This window comes from Macaca nemestrina, chromosome 18 (assembly GCF_043159975.1).
Source record: "Macaca nemestrina isolate mMacNem1 chromosome 18, mMacNem.hap1, whole genome shotgun sequence".
Classification (NCBI taxonomy): domain Eukaryota; kingdom Metazoa; phylum Chordata; class Mammalia; order Primates; family Cercopithecidae; genus Macaca; species Macaca nemestrina.
Genome location: NC_092142.1, coordinates 2,824,397 through 2,849,043, shown reverse-complemented (window position 1 = coordinate 2,849,043; position 24,647 = coordinate 2,824,397). Strand labels below are relative to the sequence as shown.

The 24,647-nt window shown below is 56.2% G+C and overlaps 2 protein-coding genes across 11 annotated transcripts in view; both read right to left on the bottom strand.

Annotated features, from left to right (window-relative positions):
• Positions 1-1,147: 1,147 nt before the first annotated feature.
• TEDC2 (tubulin epsilon and delta complex 2) lies at positions 1,148-6,374 on the bottom strand. 2 transcript variants are annotated; one of them, XM_011748281.3, is made up of 10 exons: positions 6,208-6,372; positions 5,993-6,091; positions 5,680-5,750; positions 5,153-5,561; positions 4,595-4,648; positions 4,157-4,247; positions 3,871-3,982; positions 3,665-3,766; positions 1,925-2,115; positions 1,148-1,658 (listed from the first exon to the last, which is right to left on the bottom strand). In XM_011748281.3, the coding sequence occupies exons 1-10, from the start codon at positions 6,231-6,233 to the stop codon at positions 1,512-1,514; spliced, it is 1,302 nt and encodes a 433-aa protein (XP_011746583.2). In that variant the 5' UTR covers positions 6,234-6,372; the 3' UTR covers positions 1,148-1,511. The 2 variants fall into 2 exon arrangements, with proteins under 2 accessions (XP_011746583.2, XP_011746584.2); XM_011748282.3 differs by having other exon boundaries at positions 1,522-1,658; positions 1,863-2,115; positions 6,208-6,374.
• Positions 6,375-7,305: 931 nt separating this feature from the next.
• LOC105485801 (cyclin F) overlaps positions 7,306-24,647 on the bottom strand; it is a 52,120-nt gene continuing 34,778 nt past the window's right edge. For 8 of the 9 annotated variants that reach the window (XM_071083940.1, XM_071083939.1, XM_071083938.1 and 5 more), the window contains 8 exons: positions 21,176-21,340; positions 17,517-17,640; positions 17,034-17,214; positions 16,602-16,689; positions 13,216-13,315; positions 12,988-13,115; positions 10,983-11,152; positions 7,306-10,099 (listed from right to left, as the gene is read on the bottom strand). In XM_071083940.1, coding sequence (XP_070940041.1) covers positions 9,624-10,099; positions 10,983-11,152; positions 12,988-13,115; positions 13,216-13,315; positions 16,602-16,689; positions 17,034-17,214; positions 17,517-17,640; positions 21,176-21,340 — 1,432 coding nt within the window. In that variant the 3' untranslated portion in view covers positions 7,306-9,623. Of the gene's footprint in view, positions 10,100-10,563; positions 10,760-10,982; positions 11,153-12,987; positions 13,116-13,215; positions 13,316-16,601; positions 16,690-17,033; positions 17,215-17,516; positions 17,641-21,175; positions 21,341-24,647 lie in introns of those variants that run through there. The other variant, XM_071083945.1, reaches the window with a different exon arrangement.

Sequence of the window (24,647 nt, the reverse complement as noted above, 5' to 3'; positions counted from 1 at the left end):
GACCAGCCTGGTCAAGATGGCAAAACCCCGTCTCTATTAAAAAACTACAAACATTAGCCAGGCGTCGTGGCACGCACCTGTAATCCCAGTTACTTGGGAGGCTGAGGCAGAATAATTGCTTGAACCCAGACGGCAGAGGTTGTAGTGAGCTGAGATTGCGCCACTGCACTCCAGGCTGGGTGACAGAGAAAAAAAAAAAAAAAGTCCTAGGCTTAAGCGATCCTCCCGCCTTAGCCTCCCAAGTAGTTGGGATTACAGGCAGACATGCCATGCCCGGCTCATTTTAAAATTTTGTGTAGAGATGGGGTCTCACTGTTGTACAAACTGGTCTCAAACTCCTAGCCTCAAGCAATCCTCCCACTTCAGCCTCCCCAAGTGCTGGGATTACAGGCGTGAGCCACCACATCCAGCCCATTTATAATCTTGATAAATACACTTGATATATTCCTTTTCAGCATGACATGTATCAACCAGTGATGTAACTTGATAAACAAAATCATAAAGAAACAAAGGCCCAGGCCGGGCGCAGTGGCTCACGCCTGTAATCCCAGCACTTTGGGAGGCCGAGGCGGGCAGATCACAAGGTCAGGAGATCGAGACCACGGTGAAACCCCGTCTCTACTAAAAATACAAAAAATGAGCCGGGCGCAGTGGCGGGCGCCTGTAGTCCCAGCTACTCGGGAGGCTGGGGCAGGAGAATGGCGTGAACCCAGGAGGCGAAGCTTGCACTGAGCCAGGATCGCGCCACTGCACTCCAGCTTGGGCGACAGAGCAAGACTCCATCTCAAAAAAAAAAAAAAAAAAAAAAAAAAAGAAACAAAGGCCCAAGTCCCACCTTGGTATGATTTAAATACATATGCTTTCAGCCAGGCGCAGTGGCTCACACCTGTAATCCCAGCACATTGGGAGGGCGAGGTGGACCACCTGAGGTCAAAAGTTTGAGACCAGCCTGGCCAACAAGGTGAAACCCCATCTTTACTAAACATAAAAAAAAAAAAAAAAAGCCAGGCGTGGTGGCTGGAGCCTGTAATTCCAGCTACTTGGGAGGCTGAGGCAGGAAAATCACCTGAACCTGTGAAGCAGAGGTTGCAGTGAGCCAGGATCATGCCACTGCACTCTAGCCTGGGCGACAGAGTGAGACTGTCTCGACAAAAATAAGTACAAATGCTTTCTAAAGTGGCTTTAATATCACACAAGCAGCTCTTTGGTTTACACTGAGAGAAAACAGAGGGAGCCAGGAAAGGCTCCCCGCTGGCCTCTGGAGTCCAGGAGCCTTGGGAAGGCTGAAAGTCAGCCCTGACCAGCAGGCTTAGTTGTCCTGAGAAGAGCCACTGAGGCCACCTGGTCCAGTTCACCAGGTCTCCCAGGGAAGCACAGGCATCTCTGGGTCCCCAAGCACAGTGCCAGAGAAGACACCCCCAATACCCATCTGAACAGGGCTGAGGGGATGCTCCCTGGCAGGCCAGCGCCCAGGTGGTCCTGAGGCCTGGTGGGTGCAGCATGGGAAAGGCTCAGTCCACAGGTTCATCTCGCAGGATGGTGAGGACACGTGCGCCTCCCTCGCAGAGCAGGCTGTGTGCAGCCCGGCACAGGGTCAGCCAGGACGGCCCCTCCGGCTGTGCAGCACTTACCAGGGGGAGGAGTTCAGCCATCAGGACCTGGGGGCAGGGCAGGGCCAAGGTCTCAGGGGCACCTAGGCTGGGGGCAATCCTGGGACAAGCTTTGAAGCCCCCATGCTTCAGCCCCTCCCTCCTGCCATCCCTAGCTCAGTCTGGCCCGTGCACTTCCCAACCCACACACACAGACCCCAGGCTTGCCCCCATTCTCCTGGGTTCTGGGGGGTGGAGCAGTCAAGCCCCTACCCTCAGGTCCTCCTCAAGGCTGCAGACCTCTGTTGCACCCCCATCTCCTCTTCCAGAAGCACCTTTTGCAAGTGGATCTGCTGGTCCAGCACGGCCACTCGCAGCTTGAGGGCCGCCAGGGTCTGCAGCTCCTGGGTGCTGGAGTAGACAAGCAGCTGGGGGCTCCATGTAGGCTCCGCTCCGCCCCCACAGGACGGCGAGGCTCTGGGGGGCCTCCCCACAGGACACGGTAATGGTGGCCGTTCCGCCACCGCTGTGTGCACAGGAGAATGTGGCCTTTGGGGTGGCAGCCGAAGCTGCGGCCCCGCTTTTCCTGTTTGCCTGGCTCTCCCAGGCATCTGCACCACTTGCCCTGCCTTTAGGGGAAAGGTGGGCTTTTAGGACAGTCCCGTGCAAGATGGTGTGTCTTGAGCTTGGACTTGCTGGCAGGGAGTCCTCTGTGGGGTGGCCCTCTGTCTGCCTTATTTCTTTTTTTTTTTTTTTTTTTTTTGAGATGGAGTCTCGCTCTGTCACCCAGGCTGGAGTGCCGTGGCCGGATCTCAGCTCACTGCAAGCTCCGCCTCCCGGGTTTACGCCATTCTCCGGCCTCAGCCTCCCGAGTAGCTGGGACTACAGGCGCCCGCCACCTCGCCCGGCTAGTTTTTTGTATTTCTTAATAGAGACGGGGTTTCACCGTGTTAGCCAGGATGGTCTCGATCTCCTGACCTCGTGATCCGCCCGTCTCGGCCTCCCAAAGTGCTGGGATTACAGGCTTGAGCCACCGCGCCCGGCCTGCCTTATTTCTTTACTGCGTTTATGCACGACTTTTGTGAGACTGGCTTTCCTTTTGACAAATGGTGTATTTTCACTCTTAAAACGTCAAGCAATTAGAAAATACAAAGGAGGAAACAAGTTCTATAAATAACCACCTTCCGGGAGCTGATTCTCATGAGCTACTTTGTTTTTTTTTTTTTTTTTTTTTGAGATGGAGTCTCACTCTGTCACCCAGGCTGGAGTGCAGTGGCGCAATCTCAACTCACTGCAACCTCTGCCTCCCGGGTTCAAGCAATTCTCGTGCTTGTCTCCCAAGTAGCTGGGATTACAGGCGTGCACCATCATACCCAGCTAATTTTTATATTTTTAGTCGAGATGGGCTTTCACCATTTTGGCCAGGCTGGTCTTGAACTCCTGACCTCAAATGATCCGCCTGCCTTGGCCTCCCAAAGTGCTGGGTTACAGGCGTGAGCCACCATGCCCGGCCTCACACACTACTTTTTCTTTTTGTTTTTGAGACGGGGTCTCACTCTGTCACCCAGGCTGGAGTGCAGTGGCACAATCTCGGCTCACTGCAAGCTCCTCCTCCCGGGTTCACACCATTCTCCTGCCTCAGTCTCCCAAGTAGCTGGGACTACAGGCGCCCGCCACCACGCCTGGCTAAGTTTTTGTATTTTTAGTAGAGACAAGGTTTCACCGTGTTAGCCAGGATGGTCTTCATCTCCTGACCTTGTGATTCGTCTGTCTTGGCCTCCCAAAGTGCTGGGATTACAGGTGTGAGCCACAGTGCCCGGCCCTCACACGCCACTTTTTCAACAACTGGGTGAATAAGCAACAGTTCAGAGCAGTGAGGTTGTGTGTGTGGGGAGCAGCAAGGTAGGGGAGCTGCCCTGAGGAGGAGAGGAGGGCGGCGGGGGAGGGGGGGTCACCAACTTGCATCTGGTCCCTGGGCTGCTCACCTTTCACTGAGGTGCAGACAAGGCTGGCTAAAGCACCCTGTCCCTGGCCCAGACCTCAGTGCAGGTGGCAGGGTGGGGGCGGAGTCTCACCTGCACGCAGTTCCTGCAGCCTCTGCAGACACTGGCCCACCATGGTCTGCAGGCCCTCCAGCGTGAGCAGGCAGCGGTACTCCTGCATCCAGTCCATGGGGGCTGCAGAAGAGTCAGGGAGGGCAGGTGGGGTCCGTGGCAGTCTGGAAACCCTCCCTGCACTAGCCCTCCATGCTCCTCCCAAGACAGACCCAGGACCCACTGACCTGCCGAGAGTTCCTCCCTCACACGTAGTCTCAGCAGCGAACAGGCCTTCCGCAGGCGCCTCGCCTCCGCCTCCACTTCCGCAGCACTGAGCCTGGGCTGGGACCCGCCTGACTGGATATGGGTCAGGAAAACTTTCCTGCAGCCAAGCCCCTCTGCTCCCACCAAGGACAGGGCCTGGAGAGTGGCCCTAGCCATCCCACACCAGCCCCTCCTGGGGCTGCTCCACAAACCTGCCAGGTTCAGAGCCAGAGGCCCCCCAGGCTCCCACAAGCCCAGCAAGGATACAGCTGTCTGTATGTTCCGGAGGAACTGGGTTTTGGCGGCAGCGGCATCCATGGAATCACTGGTCTGCATGGAACTCAGCTGGGCCCACAGGCTGGGGTGCACACGAGGGGCGCCCCAGGAACCATAGAGGGACACGGTTATTCCAGCTGGTGAGCTGGGCCTTGGGAGGTAGGCAAGGGCCAGGGTGGGGACCCCAGGCTGGGCATCTGGCTCTGCTGAATGCCTGGAGGGGTCTCCAGAGGCCTCAGGGAACCAAGAGGACACTGACCAGAACAAGGGGACAGAGCTGACAGGCTGGCAGACTTTTAACGTCGACAGTGACCCCACTCAGCAAAGAAGGCAAAGAGACCCACTGGAAAGTATCTCGAACCTGTACCCGAGCTGGTGATGCCTCCAGGTTCTCCCCTACCCCTGTCCAGCCAAAGACCTCAGCCTCACCTCGAGTTCTGGGAAGCCGCTTTCCTGAATGCCGCAGGCAGCCGCAGCAGGTGCCTGTCGGAGAAGCCGGTGTTCAGAGGAGCATCGCCTTGCTCTGGGGTCTACAACTCCCATTTCCTGCTCAGAGCCCAATCAGGGATGAGGCTTCTTGCCCCTTACCCACACCCGACCCCACCAAGGATGAGCCCCCTTGGATAGGGCTTCCAGAGCGGCCATGGGAGAAGCATGGTCCAGTGCTGTCCCAGTAGAGAGAAGAGGGGGCCCCGTGAGCAGAGCCCACACCCTCCAGAGCCCATCTGCAGCCTCTGGCCTGGGCAAATAAGGGGACAGCCACAGAGGAGAGGGCAGGACAGGCTCTAGTACTTCCCTGTCCTGATGGTGCCGACCTGGACACCACCACACAGCTGCTTCATTCTGCCAGCTTCTGAGCACAAGCCTCAGGGGTGCATCCCAGGGCTCAATGCCCTGCCTTGTGACCCCAAATCCCAGGCTCCTTGCTAGCCAGGGTCTGAGGAGGCAGAGACAGAAGTCCCTCCAGTGAGGGTCTGGGAAACCTACCCCTTTTCCTTGAGTGTGAAGGCTTCTGGGGCCTGAGGAGCAGCCGATGGGGCCATATGGTGGTTCCTGAGGCCCGCTCCAGGCCTGGGGGCTTGGGCTCCTATCCCAGCACGGGTCCTATCCCGCACTGATGGCAGCCGGCGCTCAGGGCGGCCCTTGGCAGGCACTGTGGTCTGGCGGAGGCCCTTGGTGGGTCTCCTGTCTGAAGCATGGCCACCAGCTTGGCCTGGGGACTGGGGTCGGGTGGAGGCTGTCGTGCCAGGAGAGGTGACAATGGACCTAGATTTCAGGCTGGGGGCCTTGTTTCTTTCTCCAGCCTTAGTGATGCCTCTTCGAACCCGAACAGCCTTCTCCAGTGCCTGGGTCAGAAACTCCAACTCTTTGAGGTCTTGTGGACTGGGTGTGCATGCTGTGAAAGCCGAGAATTACGCAGGGATCTCTCCCCACTGTCCCCCAGGAGGGTCCCTCACAACTGCGCTCCAGAAGACCAGAACAGCACCTGGATTAGGTGGGTGGTGGAGGTTTACCTGGAAGGGGGTCCTCTTCATTAGTTTCTGGCTCTGGAGGTGGCTCCCAAGCCCAGGTCCCGGTTGGTTCCCTACAAAGACATGGGCAGCCGTCGCACGGCCAGGAGGCAGGGCCCAGCCCAAACAGACGCAAGGGGGCTGCCCGACCCCGCGGCAGTCCCCCAGCTCAGAGCTTGCAGGGTACGGGGGGTGGCACTGACAACCTATAGCTCCGAAGTGGGCGGCTGCGCCCGGTCTCCCAGCCACGGGACCTCGGGGCAGGACTCTGAGGGGCCGAGGGAGGTCTGGCCAGGGGGTCCCGGGGTCCGCGTACCAGGCCTGCAGCAGCCGACGGCAGACGCGCAGGCTCTGCTCCAGTTGCAGCTGTCGATGTGCGCAGGCGTCCAGGGCGCCCTGCAGCTCGGCTACCAGCCTGGGGGACGCACCGGCGGCTCATCACCTCGGCCAGCGTCGGGCCTCGGGCCCCGCGCCTGACTGCCAGCCCGCCCGCCCGCGTCCTCCCGCCCCCTCCCGCCGCGCAGGCCTCACCGGCGCGAGCAGTCCGCGGGCAGCATGAAGGCGGCGGTGTCTCCTTGCAATTTGCCGCCTCTGAAGAGCCACGCCCCTTCCGGGCGGGAAGGCCGCCCCTTCCCGGCCGGGCTGCCCAATCGTGAACCGGGGCTCCGGGGCCGCCCCCGAAGCTTTCTCTCCCTCATTGCGGGCGAGCCTCAAGCCCCACCCACTCCTGCTAGGTCTCCGAGGCCGCCAGGGAGGGGACTGCGGGCGACGCCGGGATTTTGGTTTGGGTAACTGGGTAGATGGGGCCGCCATTATCGCGCTTCTCTTGTAGGGCGCCTGTGACGGTTATACGAGAGGCTCCATCTGTCCTGATTGAAAGGGCTCTACCGCGGCCGGGCGCGGTGGCTCACGCCTGTAATCCCAGCACTTTGGGAGGCCGAGACGGGCGGATCACGAGGTCAGGAGATCGAGACCATCCTGGCTAACACGGTGAAACCCCGTCTCTACTAAAAAATACAAAAAACTAGCCGGGCGAGGTGGCGGGCGTCTGTAGTCCCAGCTACTCGGGAGGCTGAGGCAGGAGAATGGCGTAAACCGGGGAGGCGGAACTTGCAGTGAGCTGAGATCCGGCCACTGCACTCCAGCCTGGGCGACAGAGCGAGACTCCGTCTCCAAAAAAAAAAAAAAAAAAAAAAAAAAGTGCTCTACCGCAGGGACCCGCCGTCCTGCTGACGCCCGGGCCAACGAGTGCTGACGCCCGGGTTGCTGGAGGTGAGGATGCCGCCTGTCAGGAGCGGGGATGAGGGAGGAGAAAGTGTTCACTTTTGGACATGTGACGTGATAGCACTGGGCAGAGGGGAGGAAGGTCAGACCTTGGAGCAGTGGGCACGGCGAGGTGGCCCTTGGTGGGGCAGGGGACGGGTAGGGACAGGTGATGGGGCCCAGGCAATGGCCAGGGAGGTGGAGCAGCAGTAGGACAGTGTCACAGAGGCAACAGGAGGCTGTCGCGGGAGGGACTGGGTCACAGGCCAAGCGCTGCTGAGGTCTCGGCGGTGTACACAGCACCGGGGGGTAGGGGGGGTCGGCGGACAGGGCCTTCAGTGATGCAGGGGACACCTGGGGGAGGAAGTGAGGAGGGCAGCAGGGCCCCATGTAGTTGATGTTAACAAGAATAAACAATTAGGGCCAAGAAATCCCAGGTGGTAGCTGGAGGAAAGACAGACCTGGGGGTGCTGTTTAAAGATGGGACAGGTGAGTCCGTTCCATAGTCGTTAATGGGAAGGTGTCATCGCAGAAGGGAAGGAGGGCACAAAGGGAGTTGTCAGGGAGGTTGGGACCCAGGCAGCTCTGGCCCAGTGCTCAGGGTGGGCCCCTCCATCAGCGGTGGGGGAGGGTGACGGTGGCCCTGCCTCCCTGGAGGTTCTCTGTGAAGGAGGAGGCAGCACTCGAGATGCAGGAGACCACCCACCCCAGCAGGTGATGCCAGGCTCCCCTGGAGTAGTTTCCTCTTTCAGGTGCAAGCTGGGAGAAAGCAGAGAACTGACTCCATGAAGAGTTGGGATTTTGACAAAAGAGCCCCTGGACAAGGCGTTGAGGCAGCAAATGACGTCCATCACTCATTTGTCACTATCCTCCTCACATTTAATCCTCATAACACCCCTGTGAGGTAGGTTATCATCGCCCCCTCTTACAGATGAGGAAACTGAGGCTCACACATGCCCAGGGGCACACAGTCGACAGGACGGGTCTACAGTTCCAACGCTTCGGTTCTCACCCCGACCACGCCCCACCCAGGGTGGCCAGAATTCCCTTATAGTCGCAAGAGGACAGCTGCCACAGACTTACAAACACACACAGCACCAGCACACAGAAAAGCAGCAGCTCAGTGAGCATCTCCCAGCCCTGGGTTTCTGGTTCAAGAGCATTTGGGGGGCCAGGCGCAGTGGCTCATGCCTGTAATCCCAGCACTTTGGGAGGCCGAAGTGGGCGGATCACCTGAGGTCAGGAGTTCGAGACAAGCCCGGCCAACATGGTGAAATCCCGTCTCTACTGAAAATACAAAAATTAGCCGGGCGTGGTTGGGTGCTTGTAATCCCAGCTACCTGGAAGGCTGAGGCAGAATCTGGGAGGCGGAGGTTGCAGTGAGTTGAGATCATGCCACTGCACTCCAGCCAGGGTGAAAAGAGCAAAACTCCGTCTCAAAAGAAAAAAAAAAAGCATCTGGGGGACACTTCTAGTCAAGTGGTTCTTTCTCACATTTGCAGAGGAAACAGAAGTGGATGGCAGCAGGGTGAGTGTGCTGTGGTAAGCCCATCCCCAGGGAGAGGCCACGGTCACATGGCCCCAGACAGGCTCCCCAGGCGTGGACTGCTGTCTCCCAGGCTCCCTTTCCATGCAGAAGCGGAGTCTCTGTGGCCAGCAGGAAAGCCCAGGGGTCTGCCTCCCTCCCACGGATCCCCAGAGCACAGCTGCAGTTGGGATCAGCCAGGACACGGCCCCCGACTGCTCTACTACTCTGCCTCTTGGTCACCTCAGATGTTAGAGGGGACTTCAAGTTTTTTTCTGGCTAGCCTCTCTGGGAAAATTCTTTTTACATAAAGTGTGTCAGGATGGCATTGAGGGGCTGGAGTAAGATTTTTGTTTTGCAGTTGAACCTAAATCATGGTAGGAATCTCTTGTTTTTTTAATACCTTCTGTTTTAAGTTTTTCTTGTTTTCATCTTGGAAGAAGGAAATTTAGAAACAAAGACAGGAAAAGAATGGCCCAGAAATTCAGCACAAAGAGAGGTGTTCACATTGACAACATCTGTGGGTCACAGACAAATGTCTGGGACAGAGCCTCTGGGACAGAGCTCTAAAATGAGTAACGTGTCGTAGGGAGTCCACGCAGTGTGCAGGGACACAGGCCCCCTTACCATGGAATACCCACCCAGAAGGAAGTGGGTGCCCCATGCAGACCGAGGTGGATGAGGGGACAGTGGTGTGCTCAGAGCTGTCAGCTCCCCACTGGAGCCCCAAACCAGACAGATGTGGGCAGAAGCTCAAGTGGTGTCTGACTACCCAGGTCACACGTGCCTTGAGCGTGAAAGCTGTCAGCTCCTGGCACCGGGCTCTGTTGGGGCTGGGAAGACCAGGACACACATGGGCTGAAGCTTCTAGAGACAGTGAGACACGGAAGGGACAGAGAGGTGCCCTCCATGCAGTGCGGCCAACTGCTTTGAGGCTCAACTTTCCCAAGAGAGGGATCTGACCTCTTCACTCTCATTTCAACATTCTCATAGCTTGCAAGGGACTCCCGCGGAGAAAGAAACTTGGTGGCCACAAGTTACCCTCTCTGCTCTCTGTGCGAAGGCCTCCGGGATCTACACAGCATTCCTATGCTGTGCTCCCACCCCTCGCCTCCAGCCCCCTCAGTACACATCCACTGCGGCAAATGCGCTGACACACTTACAGCCTCACAAGGCCCAGGTTCGTGTCCTCCTCCTCACTGTGTATGCATAGGTTTATCCGTTTCACCTGTTGCCGGGGAACACTGCTTTCGGGGGGACTTGGGGGACGACACTGTAAACATGACTTCCTGGCCTGATGGTGGCAGGGCTGTGTGTGCGAGTCACTGTCCAGGGACAGCACTGAGGTAGGTCGGGGCAGGACCCCCAAGCCACCATCCACAGAGCTTGTGGGACTCGTGGTGCTGACGGAGGAGTACCCTGAGGTCGTGACGTCCTTCCCTGGCTCCGGGCCGGTGCGGAGCAGGGACTTGGGTCCTGGGGTTGCAGGGATCTGGGTATCCAGCGCTGGTACCTGTGGGTCCTGGGGTCTCTCGTCCTCTGGGCAAGCCTCCTCATCACTGGATTCCTGGCAGCAATGCTGTTCTGGATTCAGGTAGACCACGGTGACATCGAGGATGCCACTGGGAGCTGTCACTGCAGGAAGGTTGGTGGGGAGGGAGATCATGTCACACCCAAGCATCAGGGGAGACCCCCTTCCAGGTCAGGACCCTGAAGTGCAGGTCAAGAATCTTCTACCTTGCTATGGTCCTCTGTGTTACCCTCCTGTGGTGAGAAGTGTGGGTGACATACCTCTTCCAAGGTTGGACAGCTGCCCACCATGACTCCAACGACAGTGGAGATGACAAGTTGGGCATCTAGCTCAAGCCAAGTGGATGCAGAAGCAAGCAACTGGGAAATCGACAGGACTCACACTAACTGGGCTTCTGGTAAGGACCCATGCAGTCTGCCTGGGGTTTGCACAGGGCAGTGATCCCAGCAGGGCAGTGAGGAGTGTCATGTAAACCACGTGGGCACATCTCAAACAACATTCTAGAAAGAAAAATTAGCCTGTCCAGCTAATTTTTAAATTTTTTGTCTTGCTATGTCACCCAGGATTGTCTTGAACTTCTAGCCTGAAGTGATCCTCCTGCCTCAGCCTCTCAAATTGCTGGGATTACAGGCATGAGCCACCACACCTGGCCTAGAAGGATCTCCATGAACTCCAGACAGGTCTCTACCTCCCTCATCCTAGTGAGGTCTTCCCAGCACAGAACGAGCAGGAGCCGGATAGGTGTGGCCTAAGTCCTCTCATCCCTGTGTGATGGTAGAAGCTGTGGTGTTTTGGGGGTTCTCCCCTCCTCTCACTCTCCCCATGCCTGGACACACTCCCCGGCAGGGCAGGAGCTGGCCCCGCCCTGTGCTCTGTGCACATCCTCCTCCCTCCCACAGCGCTCACACAGGGCCAGGTGCCCAGAGACCCTCAGTGAGAGCCACCCTGTGTGATGTCCCTTCCAGTGCGCCCTGGCCCTACACTCACCGTCACCCTCCTTCTCGCCCTCGCTCTCCTGGTCGCCTTCGTAGCCAGAGCAGCAGTCCAGGCTCCAGTCGAGGAAGCTGCCCAGCAGCGTCTCCTCCTGGCTGGACAGTTCCGCAGTGGGGGTGGTAACAAAGCTGCCCCTGTCCTCCTGGAGGCTGTTCTCCCGCTTCCTGCAAGGTGGAGAGAGCCCAGGAGACCCGGTCATGGGCGCCAGCGCTGGGAGGCCAGGCCCTCTGCACCTACCTCTAACACCCGTGTGCCCCGGCCTGTCACTGCATGCTCCCAAAGGCTCTGCTGTGTAGAAAATGCTGGTGAAGCTAGAACAGGTATAAGCCCTTGAGGCAGGGCCAACCTGGAGGACAGCTCAGGCAAACTCAGGCCCCAGGTCTGGGTGTGAAGCCCAGCCCACCCGGCTCAGCTGTGGGGCCTGGGCCAACCATCTGGTCCCCTGGACACCCCCAGGATGATGCTACCTTCCAGTGTTGTTGTTTTTTTTTTTTTTTTGAGGTGGAGTCTTGCTCTGTCACCCAGGCTGGAGTGCAGTGGTGTCATCTTGGCTCACTGCAACCTCCGCCTCCCAGGTTCAAGTGATTCTCCTGCCTCAGGCTCCTGAGTAGCTGGGACTACAGGTGCCCACTATCACACCCAGCTAATTTTTATATTTTTAGTAGAGACGGGGTTTCACCATGATGGCCAAGTTGGTCTCGAACTCCTAACCTCAGGTGATTCACTTGCCTCAGCCTTCCAAAGTGCTGGGATTACAGGCGTGAGCCACCGCGCCCAGCCCCTCTGGTGTTGATTAATAAGGGCCAGGCAGTGCTCAGCCCGGGGCCAGGCAGATTGCATGGAATGGCCTGGCCTTGGGCGGTGCCGGCACCCATGCCCAACTGGGGTCAAGTCTTGCTCGGGATGGGGCTGGAGGCCAGAGTGTGGGCCTGAGCCTGGGAAAAGCTGCCACACCAGCTGAGCCTTTCCACTTCCTGAACCCAGGGCCCAGTGGGGAGTGGGGGTGGAGAGAGCTACCCGTGTCACCCATGGGGGTCTGTCTCAGAGACTGATGGGGCTTTGGGGGGCCTCTGGAGAAGCGGGTTTAACACAGTGAGGCTGAGCACAGGGCCAGGCCCCCACCTGGAGTAGCTATGCGTGTCTACATGGACTTTCCTCGTGATAACTGGCCCCAGGGAGTCGGTGCGTGTGTGGAGTGAGACAGGAGGGTCAGGTCTCCTGCTTTCTGCACAATGGAAAGTGCTATCACGCTTCTTGGGGAGGAAGTAGCAGTAGCGGGGGCTTCGGCTGCTTCCCCAGGGCTCCCCAGGAGTTTAGGTCTACTGCCAGGGGCCCACTCCCCACACAACACTCCCGGAGGCAGCCCTGCCTGGTCCTGTATTGACAGGGAAGACCCAGCCACCCAGTGCCTGCCCTTGGGAAAGTTATGGGTGCACATGGTGCTAAGGAGTCACAGGCGCAGGGCTAGCAGCACAGGGAGGGCCCTGTTCATCGGGGCCTTGCAGAATCAATAGCAGTTCTCCAGGTGGGTGAGGTGGAAAGAGGAAGTTAACTCCAGGAGGAACAGCCAAGGTGCTGAGATAGGAGAGGCAGGTAAACAGGTTCACACGGGTGGTGAGGGAAGTGCTGGGGATGTGACTTAGGTCACAACTTGAGTGCCGGGAGTGACAGCAGCATCATGGAGCAGGTAAGTCCAGGATACGCGTGACAGGCACGGGCAGGGCTAGAGCCAGGCTGGGCTCCCGCATGCTCGAAACCATCTTCCTCCACAGGGAGCCCAGGCAGAGGGAGAGGCAACAGCCTCTGAGGAAGGAGACCTGGGCTGGAGACAGTGGAGGTTACGCGGGGGCCTAAGGCATGACTGCAGGGCTCCGTCCCAGGGTCATGTCCTGGGATCTGCTGCTCCCCTGACAAGCCTTGGAGGCCTCTCTGTGAGGGAGCGCTGAGGGAACTGGGCCGGCATGAGGGTGCCAGCATTGTATGGCGCAGGGTAACTAACCGTTTGGTTCTCCGCCCCGAGGGAGAGCTGAGGAAGGCGTGGATCTCCCCTGTGCTGAGGAAAGTCGGGGGGTCGGGGCTGTCTTGTGTCACTCCTAATGCCGCACACAACTGGCTGTAGCTCAGCACCTTAGGGGAAGCCAGAGTTAGGGGGTGCAGAGGCCCCAAGGGTGAGGCCCGCCCATACCCCAGCACCCCATGAGACGCCCAATTGGCAGGAGAGAGGCACCTTTTCCTGGCTGATTTCTCCATAGCGCTTGTCCTCAAATCGCTGCTTCACGGCGGTCAGAGAGACTTGCCTGTAGTCCTTGGGGGCGTCATCGTGGAAGCTGGAAACAGTCACATGGAGTGGACATGTGAGGCACCCCCACCCCATTTTTAGCCTTAGTTCACTGAAGTGAGCAATGAGAATGCAAAATGGTGCAGTCACTCTGGAATCCAACCTGGCGGTTCCCCGAATGGTTAAATTTAGTCACCACAGAACCCAGCAATTCTCTCTAGGTAAAGACCCAGGAAAAAGGAAAAACTATGTCCACACAGAAACCTGTACTAGAATGTTCATGGCAGGACTGTTCACAATAGGCAAACGTCCACCAGCTGTGGGATGGATAAACACATGTGGTCCATGCAGGGGAATATTATTCAGCCATGAAAAGGAATAAAGCAGGTACACACGCCACAACGTGGACAAATCCAGCAAACATTACACTGAGGGAAATAACCTAGACACAAAAGGCCACCTGTCCTATGACTCCATTTATATGCAATGTCCAGAATGGGAAAAATCCGTGGACAGAAAGTAGACCACTGAGTCATCTAGGGCTGAGGAAATTGCGGGGAACCAGAGGGTGACAGCTGAGGGGTGTGTTGTCCCTTTGGGGAAAGTGAAAATGTTGTAAATTTGATTGTTGTGATGACAAGCACAACTGTGTGAATAAACTAAAAGCCGATTAAATCATACAATAAAAGGAAGTTTAGTTTGTAAATAATGTTTCTAACTTATCTGGTTTGGGAAAAAAAAAAATTAACTTTTTCAGGTGGAAGAGAATAAACGCAGCTCAGAAACAGCTTTTGGTGGCCAGTGTTGGGACGATCTGTGATCCCCATAAGCAAAGGTGGGGGGGGTAAGATCCATGCCGACCCTTCTGTCACCCTCGTTCCTTGCCCAGAAGGCACAGGGTCCGGGCACTGCAGGAGAAAGCAGCATGAGCAGCAGCACATGCCAAAGCCGGGAGATGCCACCAGGTCCCCTGTGGCTGAAGTACAGTATGGGGGTAGAAACAGCAGATGGGCCAGAGAAGGGGCTGCTCAAGGGCAAAGAGACCCCCAGGGAGTTCTGATTTCATCCTGGAAGCCGGACAGCAAGGCCCTGGGTAGTGTACACGAGACACACGTGGGGTGGCTGCCAGTGTTCCAGAAGGCTGGGCAGCCACCACGGATAGCTCCAGCCCCCAAGCGGTGAGCGCACGAGGAAAGTGCACTGGCGAGGATGCAGGGATGGAGAAGCAGGAGCGGCTGGTGGAGGCCTCAGCTGGGTGCACAGTGGTTCATGCACCACAACCCACCAGGGCCGAAACAGGCCAATGGCTGAGTCACACTGGCAGGGTGGGTGGCAGGTCAAGGTTGAGACGTGGTCTGAATCCTGGAAGTGATGAAGTCTCCCAGGAAAGGAGTCCGAGGGGTGGCAGAAAGCCAGAATTCCCTGGCCCCTTGGGGTGGGTGAGAAGGGAGACTAATACCCAGGCCGCATGGCCTACGGCAGGCAGCTGAGGCCCCCGAAGGAGGGAGGGTCAGCGTAATGCTGGCTGGAGAAAAGCCACCCAGGCCTGGTGTGGTGGTGCCTGTGGTTTCAGCTACTCGGGAGGCTGACACAAGAGGATCCCTTAAGCCTGGGAGGTCAGGGTTGCAGTGAGCTAGGATGGCGCCACTGTACTCCGGCCTGGGCCCCCAACTCAAAAAAGGAAAAAAAAGCCTACGCTGCTGAGTCTGCTGGATTTGGCTGAGGAAAGGGAAGTCATGGCAGAAGCGGGGAAGGGGGAGACCAGGGAGTGGTGGTGCCGAGAGGTGGGAGGAGCAAGTCTGTGAACACAACTGAGGAGGCGAGAGGGAGATGGCTGGTCAGATGCAAATTCACCCCCATGCTTGTCCCCCTTGCCCCTCACTGCCATGACTCCACTCACAGCCCCTGGCCCCGCTGGTCTGCACTGGGCCCTGGCATGGCTGCCCCCTTTGCCTGGGACTCAGATGCCCAAGTGACCCTGGCTGCGCTCCCTGAAGGGAGCCGCACCCGCCCGTGCCACATGCCCCGCTCCTGCCTGCCGTTTCTCCCAACATGACCTGACCTCTGAACTCTCTGTCCTGGCCTCTCCCCCAGCGCCCGGCCCACGGTGGGGGCTTCATGCACTGCATAGAACAAACCAACGTGGGCTGAAGGGAAGCTGCCAGGGCAGGTGAAGGGGCTCAGATGCAGCGAGGGCCGGGCCAGGCTCAGCAGACAGAAGGGCGGAGGGGCCGGGGCAGGTGGAGGGAAGCCCAGTGGGGCTGGGGCAGAGAGGGGGCCACAGCTGGGCATGATGGGGCAAGGGACCTGCCCGCAGGCTCCATCTTCTCAGTGAGACAGAGGATAGATCTATACCAACGGCTGCACTGGGGTGGAAGCTGTTCTCTCAAGGGAAGGGGAGTGAGTATTTTCCCCACTGGGGGCCATGTGGTCTCCGCTGCACTGTAAGCTCAGCCACTGCCAGAGCAAAAGCAGCTGCAGACGATGTGGAAACCAGTGAGGGCGGCTGCTGCCAAGAAAACCCCATTCACAAAAGCAGCCAAATGCTGTCTGAGGGCCACAGTGTGCCAGCGCCTGAGCTAGATGACAACTTGACACAGGTACAAGTTACCACAGGTCAGGGAGACACCCTCATTTTTTTCTAGTACGTTCTGCTGCCTATGCAATGAGCTTGGGTTGGGAGCAGCTGCTCTCAATGTGAAAAAGGTGTGAGATAGGAAAGGCCTGGAATTTTTTTTTTTTTTTTTTTTAGATGGAGTTTCACTCGGTGCCTGGGCTGGAGTGCAATGGCGCAATCTCGGCTCACTGCAACCTCTGCCTCCCGGGTTCAAACGATTCTCCTGCCTCAGCCTCCTGAGTAGCTGGGATTATAAGCGCACGCCACCACGCCTGGCTAATTTTTGTTTTTTTAGTAGAGACAGGGTTTTGTCATGTTGACCAGGCTAGTCTCGAACTCCTGACCTCAGGTGATCCACCCGCTTTGGCCTCCCAAAGTGCTGGGATTACAGGTGTGAGCCACCACGCCTGGCCAGTTTTTGTTTTTGGAGACAGAGTCTTGCTCTGTCACCCAGGCTGGAGTCCAGTGATGTGATCTCAACTCACTGCAACCTCTGCCTCCTGGGTTCAAGCGATTCTCCTGCCTCAGCCTCCTGAGTAGCTGGAATTACAGGCGTGCACAAACACGCCTGGCTAATTTTTGTATTTTTAGTAGAGGTGGGGTTTTACCATGTTGGCCAGGCTGGTCTCGAACTCCTGACCTCAAATGGTCTGCCTGCCTCGGCCTCCCAAAGTGCTGGGGTTACAGGCGTGAGCCACCGTGCCTGGCCAAAACTCACCACTTCTTATGAAGGCTCAAGACGCAGGGAATGAGGTCCTCATAGGAGAATCCGGTGAGGTCCCACAGCTGAGTGGTCCAGGGCTGTGCTGGGGAAGAAAGCAGGCCAGGGATGGAGGGGATGGAGGGGACGGACGGGCTGTGGTGACAGCCGCCTGACCACTTCCACTCTATAGTTCTGTGGGCTCTGCTGTGGAGTTTCTTGGAGCTCAGGGTTGCAATCCTTTTAAAACAGTTTTGAAAAAAACCCATACGTAGGGCGTGCAGGCTCACAGTCAGAAATCTGGGACATACTGAAGCTAGGAGCTGTGCTGTATCTCATCCCTGAAGAAGTAACCAGGACAAACGGATGCTGGACTCTTCCGCCCCACAGCCTCCTCCTGTGTGAGCACATTCCCTGACACAGGCATCCCTGGGAAGGGCCTCTCCTTACTCTGCCTGTGCGTCAGTCTGGCCAGAAGCAGGGCTGCGGCAGCCAGGCGGGCTGGGGCATAGGTGGACAGGCTGGTGTGCAGCAGGGAGAGCTCACAGAGGAAGCTGCACAGGTGCTGGGTTCTCAGCTCCACGGGGACTAGCGCCAGCAGGACCTCCTTGTAATCCACCACGGTGGGGACCTAGACAGCCGGGAGCGGGTGTGGGCTCTTAGTGCTTGGGGGCTCCTTGGTGCAGTGCCACATGCAGGCCCAGCGCAGGGTCTGGCCCGGGTGATGTTCACGTTGATGCTGCACGCGCAGCGCACCAGCGCAAGTGGCGATGTGGTGCAACCGTGGCCTCCTGCTCCGTGGCTTTGGGCACAGCAGAGAGAGCTGCCCTCTGAGTCCATGAGGCCTCCCACAGCAGGAAAGCCAAATGCCCACCCCCACCCTCCAGCACAGCGACAACCAGGATTAATAAGGAAAATGGAACCACTGCTTACTCGAATCTTCCCTTCCAAGGCGGAGACGATCTCGCCCATCATTCTCACCAGGTCCTCATACTTGTACGTGTTGTCTGTGAGCCATACGGCCTCCCGGATAGTCAGGATCTCTTTACTGATGAACCTGCAACGCCGAGAAGGGGTCTCAGCGCGGAGCCCACTTCCTGTGGCAGGGGTGGGGCACAGGGACCCAAGGCTTTAGGAGGCTTCAAGGTAGGGAGGGAGCCATGGCTTTGGGCTTTGGTGACAGAGGCTTCATAATGGAGCCAGCTGCCTGTGGCTGACAAGGGGCATTTAAAAAAGGGGAGGCCCAGGCAGGAGGACAGCTTAGCCAGGAGTTCGAGACCACCTTGGGCAACAAAGCAAGACCCTATCTCTTCAAAAAGTTAAAAAATAAAACATTAGCAGAGCATGGTGGCATGTGCCTATAGTCTCAGTTACTTGGGAGGCTGAGGTGGGAGGATTGCTTAAGCCCAGGAAGTTGAGGATGCAGTGAGCTATGATTATACCACTGCATTCCAACCTGCGTGACAGAGCAAGACCCTGTCTCAAAAAATAATCATCATCGTAACAATAGGGGGGAGGTCAGAAAGTGCTGGAAAGAAGGATGAGAGCCACAAGGCAGACAGAAAGCAGCAGGGCTGTTAGGCAGACTCACAGATGTCTGCAAAAGGCCCAAGTGCCACCAGCATTCAGTTTGCTAAAAGACACCAAAGACAGAGATTTGCCCGTCACGTGACAGCTCTATCAGTGGGGTGGAAATGTTTTAGACTCAGAAGGTGGGTAAGCCACCAGATCTAGGAATTGGAGGCAAAGGGCCCAAGGGTTGTTGGAAAGTCTGTGCCCGGTACTGTGTGGCCACAGGAATCCTGACTGGAATCCTGACTGTCCCCAGGCAGGGGTCACCCTGTTCTCTGCTGTCTACCAGTGCCAACTATCAGGGAACACGCTGCTCCAGTGGCCCCTGCAAGGCACCTTCCCGTTGGACTGAGGCCAAGTCTCTTGGCTGCTCCGTCCTGGGGATTCTGCAGGTTGCATGTGTCATTCACTTGACCAAGAGGACAAGAGGCACGGGGACTACACCTGCCAGCGCAGGGACTGCAGACGCCAAAAAGATGAGATGTCAGTAGCCAACAGGGAGCCCAGCATAGGGTGTGAGGTGGCTGGTTGGGGCAGGGCACTTCTGAGAGCAGAGGTGGCGGGCAGCTCAGCCTTTAAAACCTTTTTTTTTTTTGAGACAGAGTTTCCCTCTGTCACCCAGGCTGGATTAGTGCAGTGACGTGATCTCGGCTCACTGCAACCTACACCTCCCGGGTTCAAGCGATTTTCATGTCTCAGCCTCCCAAGTAGATGGGACTACAGGCGCCCACCACCACGTCCAGCTTGCTTATTTATTTATTTATTTATTTAGAGACAGAGTCTTGCCCCATTGCCCAGGCTGGAGTGCAATGGTGCGATCTTGGTTCACTGCAACCTCTGCCTCCCGGGTTCAAGTGATTCTCCTGCCTCAGCCTCCTGAGTAGCTAGGATTACAGGCGCCCACCACCACGCCCAGCTAATTTTTTGTATCTTTTTTTTTTTTTTTTTTTTGAGACGGAGTCTCGCTCTGTCACCCAGGCTGGAGTGCAGTGGCCGGATCTCAGCTCACTGCAAGCTCCGCCTCCCGGGTTCATGCCATTCTCCAGCCTCAGCCTCCCGAGTAGCTGGGACTACAGGCGCCCGCCGCCTCGCCCGGCTAGTTTTTTGTATTTCTTAATAGAGACGGGGTTTCACCATGTTAGCCAGGATGGTCTCGATCTCCTGACCTCGTGATCCGCCCGTCTCGGCCTCCCAGAGTGCTGGGATTACAGGCTTGAGCCACCGCGCCCGGCCAATTTTTTGTATCTTTAGTAGAGACGGGGTTTCACCATGTTGGCCAGGCTGGTCTTGAACTCCTGACCTCATAATCTGCCCACACTGGCCTCCCAAAGTCCTGGGATTACAGGTGTGAGCCACCGTGCCTGGTCCCCCAGCTTGAAAAAAAAAAGATAAGGCAGAATTGATTTGAGGGAGCTGTGGTGATAATTATATGGACCACCGCAATCAGGTCTTGTGGTTGGGGAAGAAATTGGACTCAGCTCCCTGAAACGTTTTTAGTGGTTATTCTCTCACTGCCAGCCGGTTTGTGGCCCAGGAGCTTGGTCGTAGGTTGCGGTGATGGATATGTGGTCAGATCCAGGGAGGCGGCCACCCAACCTCCTCAGCTGTCTCTGGTAGGAAGACCTGGGATGCTGGATTCAGGCCCAAGAGCACATCTGAAGACAGCTCTGGATGCTTGTGGCAGGGGTTGCTCCCTCCTTCCGTGGGAATGACACTGCATTGAGCCGGCACACACAGGCCCAAAGAGACTGCACCTCCCAGTTCCCATCTGGTGAGATGTGGCCACAAGACTAAGCTCAGTGCAAAGGTAAATGTGGCAGGTACAGGTGTCACAGGGACAAGGGCAGCACCCTAGCTGGTGGCAGAGATTAACATGGGAGATGGGGTTCCTCTGCTTCCTCGTGAAACAAAAAACATCCCAATGACCTGAGCCCGGACCCTCTGCCTCTGGGTTACCTGTGCTAGAGAGAAACAAGTCTCTGTAGCTTACACATATGCTGTGTGCAGCCAAGCCTATCCTCACCCACCAGGCTCTACAGAGGAGTTGGTCTGGAAAGCACTTCCTTGGGAAATGTAGACCATGCTGGGGACAGCTGGTTTAGGAAATGCAAAACGTATTGTGAGAATCATTTCCACGTTATTCCCAAAGGCGGAACTAGGGGATCCTGCATTAGTTAAAGGAAAGCAGTGGTCTGATGTGAAAGGGACAGACTGCCGTGTAAGGACGCACCCTGCTGCTGAGAGACACCCACGTGGTTGGAGTGGGCTCTGCAGGGCACCAGTGGGGGACGAAAAACCCTCTAACTCCAATAGTGTAGGAAACTCTGGCAACAGACTTTAGAACCTGACTTCAGAGAAGGGCAGCTGACTGCCACCCTCCCCAATCAGTCATCCTGCCGCCCTCAGGAGCCAGGGGACAGGGCGGTTTAGCCTGTGCCTGCCAGAGTGAGGCCACACTCCGGGTCCTGAGACTGCACACCAGGACAAATTGCCTGGATGCAGGCACCCCACACAGTGGCCCCCACATGCTGAAGGCTGTTCCATCACCCCTGCCTGCAGAGGGCCCTCAGTATGGCACTCCACGTCTGACCAGGTGGGACACTCACGGCTCATGAGTCAAGAACCAGTAAGGGCCAGGTGCAGTGGCTCATGCCTGTAATCCCAGCACTTTGGGAGGCCGAGGCGGGTAGATAATTTGAAATCAAGAGTTTGAGACCAGCCTGACCAACATGGTGAAACCCTATCTCTACTAAAAATACAAAAAAATTAGGCGGGCATGGTGGTGCATGCCTGCAGTCCCAGCTACTCTGGAGGCTGAGGCAGAAGAATCGCTTGAACCTGGGAGGCGGAGGTTGCGGCGAGCCGAGATCGCACCAGTGCACTCCAGCCTGGGTGACAGAGCGAGAATTGGTTTCCAAAAAAAAAAAAACAAACCAGTGAGGAGCACGTGAAGGGCAGGTGACCCTGAACCCAGGACAGGCCAGGACGTCCCTGCCAACTGGGCCGAGGGGGCTTCTCACCGGGTGCAGATGACCATGCAGGCGATGCCCAGCAGCTGGAGCCTGTACCGCGGCACCAGCCTCCTCCGCAGGTACCGGTCCACACACTCCACGGTCAGGTGCAGACACAGGCTTGTGAAGTCCTTCATGGTGGCAACTTCCACCAGCCAGTCGATCAGAATGTACCTGCGGAAAGAGCAGCGCGTGGGAACTAGGGCAGGCATTCTCCATGCGTCCCTGTCTGCAATTTCAACTCCACCTGTTGGGCCCGACCAAATAACCTGGCTAGCTCTGGAATCATGGGTTTACCCTGGAACCTAGGCTGAAGAGGCCATGTCACAGGAAGCCCGGGAGGCTCCATGGGTCCCAGCCCCGAAGCAGGCCCCACATCCTTCGACTGTGTTCCTGGGAGGTGGATGGACTTGCAGATCTCTGCACCGGCCCTCCCTCCCGCAAGACCACATGTTCCTGGTGCTCCCAAACCCAAGCGCTTCGAGACCTCGACCTGGCGCAAAGCGAAAAGTCAGCCCACAGCCGTTGATCCACCCACAGTGGATGAACCCTGACCCTCAGGGCATGCAGGTAGCGGCAGAACGTAGACAGTCGCAAGAGAATGCCACAGGATGCCCCAATATGGTAAATGCCTTTCTGAATAGAGTGGAGACACTTGTATTCTTTTGAAACAGTCTCACTCTATCACCCAGACTGGAGTGCAGTGGCGTAATCTCAGTTCACTACAAACTCCGCCTCCCGGGTTCGAGTGATTCTCTTGCCTCAGCCTCCCCAGTAGCTGGGATGAAAGGTGCACACCACCACGCCTGGCTAATTTTTGTATTTTTTTTTTTTTTGAGATGGAGTCTCGCTCTGTCGTCCAGTCTGGAGTGCAGTGGCAAAATCTTGGTTCACTGCAACCTACACCTCCCGGGTTCAAGTGATTCTCCTGCCTCAGCCTCCTGAGTAGCTGGGACTACAGGCACGTGCTACCACGCCCAGGTAATTTTTTGTATTTTTAGTAGAGGTGGGGTTTCACCGTATTTGCCAGGATGGTCTCAATCTCCTGACCTCATGATCCATCTGCCTCGGCCTCCTAAAGTGCTGGGATTACAGACGTGAGCCACTGCACCCGGCCTAATTTTTGTATTTTTGGTAGAGAGAGGGTTTCATCATGATGGCCAGGCTGGTCTAGAACCCCTGACCTCAGATGATCTGCTTGCCTCAGCTTCCCAAAGTGCAGGGATGACAGGCATGAGCCACCGCACCCGGCTGTAGACGCTTGTCTTAAAACAGAGGGGTCAGAGTGAACAGAAAGCAAGAGAGGAGTGGGAGGATGGGTGATTCTGTTGGACAGGCAGCGCAGGTGCCAGGTGTCAGCCCAGACACAGGCATCTTCAGAGGTGGAGGGGAGGACAGGAAGACGGGCCGAGGCGTGAAAAGAAGGGCAGAGGAGGAGCAGATGAGCCTCTATTTCCTCCCAGAACAGAGAACATGCAAGAGCCAGGTGTTTAAGGTTTAAACTGGCCTCTACTGTGAACACACTACAAAGCTTACTCAAAGCAGATGGATTTAACACGCTTAATCATCTGACTTCTAAAAACAACCACTGGGCCAGGCATGGGGGCCTATAATCCCAGCACTTTAGGAGGCCAAGGAGGGCAGATCATCGGAGGTCAGGAGTTCCAGACCAGCCTGGCCAATATGGTGAAATCCTGTCTCTACCAAAAAAATACAAAAATTAGCTAGGTGTGGTGGTGCATGCCTATAGTCCCAGCCACTTGGAAGGCTGAGGTGGGAGAATTGCTTGAACCCAGGAGGCGGAGGCTGCAGTGAGCTGAGATCACACCAGTACGCTCCAGTCTGGGCAATAGGGTGAGACTCCATCTCAAAAAAAAAAAAAAAAAAAAAAATTAATTAATTAAAAAATAAAAATAAAAACAGGGCCAGGCACAGTAGCTCATGCCTGTATCCCCAGAACTTTGGGAGGCTGAGGCAGGTGGATCATGAGGTCAGGAGTTCAAGACCAGCCTGACCAAGATGGTGAAACCCCGTCTCTACTAAAAATATAAAAATCAGCCAGGCGCAGTGGCAGGCACCTGTAATCCCAGCTACTTGGGAGGCTGAGGCAAGAGAATTGCTTGAACCCAGGGGGGCAGAGGTTGTGGTGAGCTGAGATCGCGCCACTGGACTCCAGCCTGGGCGACAGACTGAGACTTCATCTCAAAAATAAAATAAAATAAATTAAAAAGTAAAAATAAAACAGACCACTGAATTGCATACGTTAAAATAGGGAATGTACCTTTGTTTTATATCAAATGCTGCATCTCCCTGGTAAATTAAAAAAAAAAAAATGCCCACACATAAAATGAATTTCAACAAACCAAAAAAAGAGAGCAGACCAAGAAGGTTAGAAGGTGTTATCAGCATATTTCTTCCAACAGAAAGAGGGAAGGGGACTGCATCACCACACAGGCAGCACAGGACTCAATAGCACTACAGCTTGGTGCCATTTTTTAAAAAGATTTTCATTCTTTTTTTTTGAGGAGAGGGTCTTGCTCTGTGTCTCAGGCTGGAGTGCAGTGGCACGATCATAGCTCACTGCAGTGAACTCCTGGCCTCAAGTGATCCTGCCACCTTGGCCTTCCAAAATGCTAGGATTATAGGTATGAGGCACAGCGCCCGGCCAGTGTCATTTAATGTAGGGGAAAGGGGTGCTACATCCCTAGGCCTGTGCGTCAGTGTGCATGTGTGATGTGTGTGTGTGTGTGTGTGTGTCAGAAAGGGACATCAGGCCTCTCTGGGGAAGGGATGATAATTCTTTTTTTTTTTTTTTTTTTTTTTTTGAGACGGAGTCTCGCTCTGTCGCCCGGGCTGGAGTGCAATGGCCGGATCTCAGCTCACTGCAAGCTCCGCCTCCCGGGTTCACGCCATTCTCCTGCCTCAGCCTCCCGAGTAGCTGGGACTACAGGCGCCCGCCACCTCGCCCGGCTAGTTTTTTGTATTTTTTAGTAGAGACGGGGTTTCACTGTGTTCGCCAGGATGGTCTCGATCTCCTGACCTCGTGATCCACCCATCTCGGCCTCCCAAAGTGCTGGGATTACAGGCTTGAGCCACCGCGCCCGGCCCGATAATTCTTTTTTCTTCATAGAGATGGGGTTGGTCTTAGACTCCTGGGTTTAAGCGATCCTCCCTCCTCAGTGTCTCAAAGTGCTAGGATTGGCCGGGCGCAGTGGCCCGCACCTATAATCCCAGCACTTTGGGAGGCTGAGGTGGGCAGATCGCTTGAGGCCTGGTCAAAATGGTGAAACCGTCTCTACTGAAAATACAAAAATTAGTCAGACGTCATGACACATGCCTACAATTCCAGCTAATCAAAAGGCTGAGGTAGGAGAATCATTTGAACCTGGGAGACGGAGGTTGCAGTGAGTCAAGATCGCACCACTGCACTCAACCTGGGTGACAGAGCAAGACTCTGTCTCAAAACAAAACAAAACAAAAA